Source organism: Elaeis guineensis, chromosome 9 (genome assembly GCF_000442705.2).
Source record: "Elaeis guineensis isolate ETL-2024a chromosome 9, EG11, whole genome shotgun sequence".
Taxonomy (NCBI): domain Eukaryota; kingdom Viridiplantae; phylum Streptophyta; class Magnoliopsida; order Arecales; family Arecaceae; genus Elaeis; species Elaeis guineensis.
In genome coordinates, this window is record NC_026001.2 from 94,645,253 (window position 1) to 94,650,183 (window position 4,931).

A 4,931-nucleotide genomic window follows, 5' to 3' on the forward strand; every position below is an offset into this window, starting at 1 on the left:
TTTCCTATGGAATGTTTGAATTTTAGAATAGTGACAAACATTCTTCTCAAAATGTCAAGGGCTTTCATCTGCTAGAACATTAGCTCCATTCCAATTCTAAAGCCTACGACCAACACAACAAGCCCTACGACAAGTCAACCAGTTACCAAGAGGCTTCTAATAGATTTGGTCCATGAACTTTCTTCTTTTGTATATGAAATTCTCCTACCATTTAGTGGCTAAGCTATATACAGCTATGCTTCAACCGAACCTCTCATAAAAACAAGACTTGGAAGACAAATGCCTGAAAGATGGCGTCAAGGAGCACTTCTCATCAAACATCAAACTGGAAATACTAGTTACAAATAGAACACGATGGAGGACAGAATCCATATTAGACAGATAACACCACATAGAAAAAAAGAGGCCAAACCACAACAAACAAAGAGGACAATAACAAGTAACAACCAACAACCTCTGAGAAACTACTCCTCATGTATCCTCTCTCTCTCTTCACCCATTTTAACTGATCATTTGGCTAACACCATGCTGAGCCCCACGCTGAGCCGCTGCGAATTCTGCGACTGCATCCAGGACATGCACGGATGCCTTGTCGTAGTTGACGAAGCCCATGAACCAGAAGTCATGCCCATCCACCGTGACCATGTGGATGTACTTAGCTGGTGGATTCTCTGCCATTGTCACAGGATTAACCGTTGCAATCAACGCTAGAGGGATCACAACCTACATGATCAAATTAACATTCATCATGCTCGATGAACTTTAGGTAAACCACTTTCCCAGTTTAACTACTACGGCTGATGCTTTTAAAATGAATGTGGATCAAAAGAAGCATGTCTTACCTTATAGTAGCTCCAGGCCTGCTGTCCTGAGGGGGCAGTGAAGGAGAGAGGGCGGTCGCTGCAGAAGGCCACTTTGACATTGGAGAGGTAGAGGGTTCCGGCCACCGGACCGGTGGTGGTGGAGAGGTAGCAAGCAAACGTCTTCTTGAGCCTCTCGCTGGGTTCGGTGTGGAAGGTCTGCTTGTAAAGGGACTCAAAACCTCCCTCAGTGAGAGCCTTTGCAGTTAAGCTCAGCTTGCCCCATGCTGCCTCTGTTTTGTTAGGTGCAGTCTTCACTGTTACAATGGATCGACCCTTAACGTAAGCATTAGCTTGATTGGAAAGAGTATAGCAGTGGGAAGGATCAGAAAAGCAACATAGATCTATGACCAATCCAAGTTGTTTATCCATTTTTTTTTGGGTGTAGAACAGATGAATTAATCATTTAAAACAAGTGTAAGTACATCCATCAAAATCTAAAAAAATATATTTAAAAAAAAAATACTGTGGAAGGCATGCAGAAGAACCCCATGGGTTAGCCATATAACTTCGCTTCAATCTGCGGCACTGTTTGCTTCTTTACACATAGATTCAATATGTCAAAATTCATGATAGATTTTTGTGAATTCCTTGAATAAACAAAAAAAAAAAAAAAAAAAATGACGAACCAATTTGAATCCGAAGCCTAACCCATTGGCCTACCTTTTTGGTTGTGGTCGGATTCACATAAGAACAAGGGCTAGAGACCAGTCGGCCCCTAACTTGCAGTCTTTAGGTTGTAATGTTGGTGCAGCTAGTGTCGTAGCCTGAGATAACAAATGGTCTCGGGGTTAGGTCATGGGCATCCAGGTCGACCATGTACATAACAAAGGCATCCAATCTTGGCTGCACCTTTTTGATCAGTCTCAATGGGAAGTTAACAACCTATACTTTGAACAAAACTTCGTCCCAATTAATCTATTTTGTCTCGGCTGGATCTCTAGAATTTGGAGTTTGGACTTCAGTTTAGGAACCTTGAAGCTGAACAGATCAAAGATCAGGCTTAGAAATAGGTTCTCTAGCCGGAAGCAGAGCTAGTTAGGAAGTTGAAGCTTGAATGGGATCAGAAAAGATAATCTAACTACAGAAGCCTAACTAGGCCCTATTTCGAGGCCTCACAAACCATCAAAAGAGTAGCCCTTGGACTGTTTGTGTTTGGTGCCTTCGAGTAATTTCTAGATTTCTAGACCAAGCCAGGACAAACTGGAGCAGACCTTGCTCCAGTACTAGAATCTCAACATGGTCCCACCTACTTTAACTCGGTTTGGGTCAGATCAGGCATATACATTGCTCTAGCTAAATAAATATTGAACCAAATTGATGGATTAAGCCTTGGGCATTCTGACTCATCCTGACTATCCTATATTCTATTCCACCTATGACCTGACCCACCCTAAATTGGCATGTATGCTACTAGGTCTATAAAAATCTTTTCCTGAAGTACACCCAACTTGATGCGCCCCGGGTGAACCTAAATGGGTGATTTTCGAGTTAGAAATTAGAAATTGAGCTAGATCAAGTTTGAGATGGTTCCAATTTGTGAAGTTAGAATAGATCTAAGATTGAGTATTTATCGTACCATCCCATACCATATCAATACTGTATACCATATCATACGGACATTCTACATTATAAGAAGATGGTACCAAATTTATGGTTTAGTACCAAGACGGTTGTTATATATTTATATTGCTCCAAAATTATTCTTTCCTTGTCTATCTCCCGTCACAGTTTGGAATTCTGATTCGAGTGAATCTCTATTTTGAGGAGATTGATTTTTTCTTTAAATAGGAGGCCGCGACATCCTTCTTTGGTGTGCGGGTTCGAGTGTGCGGAGGAGGTTCCAGGGTTTCTTGTGCGATTTAGCTTTCTCCCGCTGGTGTTCTTGTACGGGCCTGCTTTCTGGTTTTCTCCCGCTTGTGCTCCTGTGCGGGTCTGCTTCCTGATTTTCTCCCGCTTGTACTCTTGTGCGGGTTGCTTCCTGGCTTTCTCCCGTTGGTGTTCTGTTGGTGGTCTACCTGTCTTCTTCTTTCTCGGTTTCACGGATGCCCTGTACTGCTTCGGTTGGTAAGGAGGTATTCATCTTGATTTTTTGCCGAGGATTGAGAAAGATATCTTCATCTCAGATATTATTTTACCTTGATCTATTGCCGAGGCTGAGATTGGTAGATCCGATTGGATCTTGATTGCCTTCTATTCGATACTTTGTTGCTTTCTTGTTGGTTTCGGATAAAGGTATTTTATACCTCATATTGTACCTATTTTTCGGAACGGATTTATAGTGGATTGCTCCTCCTCCCCGTGGATGTAGGCCTCTTGTGTCGAACCACGTAAATCTTGATTTTTTTGTTTTTGTTTATTTATGTCTGCAATATGTTTGGTGAATTATCTCAAAGAGATTAGATTTTAGATCAAAAGCCTAAGTCGATCCAATCTTGTGTCGAACCACGTAAATCTTGATTTTTTTGTTTTTATTTATTTATGCCTGCAATATGTTTGGTGAATTATCTCAAAGAGATTAGATTTTAGATCAAAAACTTAAGTCGATCCAATCCGGTGCGCGTGAACTCAACAACGGTGAATTGTAATAGAGATTCTTTATTTGGTGTGGGTTAACCCTTAGCCAAATTAACCTAACCAGTCCAAGTTGCACCCAGCCAATTCCGGCTAGTCCATTACCAAACCAACCAAGCTTGTCGGGGGCAGTCAGTGCCTTCTAGATGTCTCAAGAAAGTCTACAGCTAAAACACTGTTTTAATAATTAATATACTTAACAACTAAGTAACTTGCAATTTAGTCATCAAATTTGACAGGCAAAATAAATAAAACCAATTAATTTGACATAAAACAGTGATAACGCATCAGGACTAAAGCAAGCATTTCAAGGTCTTTCAGGCGATTAACACAAAGAGGAGATGTGTTTAGCTCATGATAGAAGAAGGTAAGAGGGCTTACAACTTTCCCAGACGTTAGAGGCCATGGTCTCGGCCTTTTTGGTCCATGTATTGAAGAAGTCCAGGATGCTCTCCATGGGGCTGGAGCTCGGCTTCTGAACCGGCTCTTGGAGCACGTAAGGCGGGCAGTGGTCGTCGCCCGGCCGCGGCGTCCAGAAGGCTGCCTGCTGGTTCTGGGGGTGCGCCGACGGCGCCGCCGGTGGCCCCATGTGTTTCGTCCCCCACTTCACCTCCTCCCCGTTGCCAGGCTGCTGAAAACCTTCCTTGGTATTCTCCATGGCGCTTGGACAAATGAAAGCTAGAATAGAAAGAAAGCTATATGGAATATATAATGCTCTTGGATATTGGAGTGGTTGGAAAGAAGCGATATGGTTATCTGGAATAGTTTTCAGCTGACGGATGGGAGGATAAATTTATACCAGGTAGGGGATGCCTTTGGGTTGGACTTTCAAATCTCTCCTTTTAATGCTTGAGTGCCTTAGCTTGTAAGATTCCTACACGTGTGGGGACAGGTGGCTTAGCCGTGGGGACAACGTGTCTGGTCTGAACTCGAGAAGTTTCGACGTGCCTACACCTAAGCTTTTGAACAAAATTCATGTCATTCCTTTTTAGCCTTGGGATCATAATACCGTGGATGCAAGGAGCCGCCTTCTTTTAAGGCCAACAAGGTAAAGACATTGTGACAACATGGCAGGTTGGCTTTCGTGGGTTTGGTCTGGACTAGTATTGGAATTTTACTCTTAATTTACAAAAAGTTTGATGAAAGGATCTGGATTTATATAAATATACGATACATGATGTAGGATCCAACATAGCGAAATTGAAATTTGGGAATTTACTAGATGATACATCCAGATACATCCAAAGATGACCCATCCATCATGGCATTGACAATCTAACAGTAATCCGATGTATGTCTCCAGGAGGAGGTGATGAAACAACCATCTAGTCTCTGTCATCTGATCTTTTACAACCATACCAAAGAGTTTCAGAATTTCATTCACTAGACGACAAGCGGCAAGCCTTTCCGCTACTTTATTTCTTCCATTCAATGAGATTCGTAATCTCAACAAGCTTCGGACATACGAAGATGTTATCCTCTCGTAACTAGAACATA

General features: G+C 42.2%; 1 protein-coding gene across 1 annotated transcript; it reads right to left on the reverse strand.

Moving 5' to 3' along the window:
* Positions 1–291: 291 nt before the first annotated feature.
* On the reverse strand, positions 292–4,246 carry LOC105051058 (GEM-like protein 5). The gene is made up of 3 exons (XM_010931333.3): positions 3,816–4,246; positions 843–1,117; positions 292–723 (listed from the first exon to the last, which is right to left on the reverse strand). The coding sequence occupies exons 1-3, from the start codon at positions 4,090–4,092 to the stop codon at positions 502–504; spliced, it is 774 nt and encodes a 257-aa protein (XP_010929635.1). The 5' UTR covers positions 4,093–4,246; the 3' UTR covers positions 292–501.
* Positions 4,247–4,931: the final 685 nt, after the last annotated feature.

What these genes read in the sequence shown, in the direction of transcription:
- LOC105051058 (XM_010931333.3), bottom strand. Translation starts at nt 4,092, where the DNA reads ATGGAGAATACCAAGGAAGGTTTTCAGCAGCCTGGCAACGGGGAGGAG. An exon ending in CTCTAACGTCTGGGAAAGTT is followed by an intron (nt 1,118 to 3,815) that starts GTAAGCCCTCTT and finishes CCATTGTAACAG; the next exon opens with TGAAGACTGCACCTAACAAA. An exon ending in AGGCCTGGAGCTACTATAAG is followed by an intron (nt 724 to 842) that starts GTAAGACATGCT and finishes TTGATCATGTAG; the next exon opens with GTTGTGATCCCTCTAGCGTT.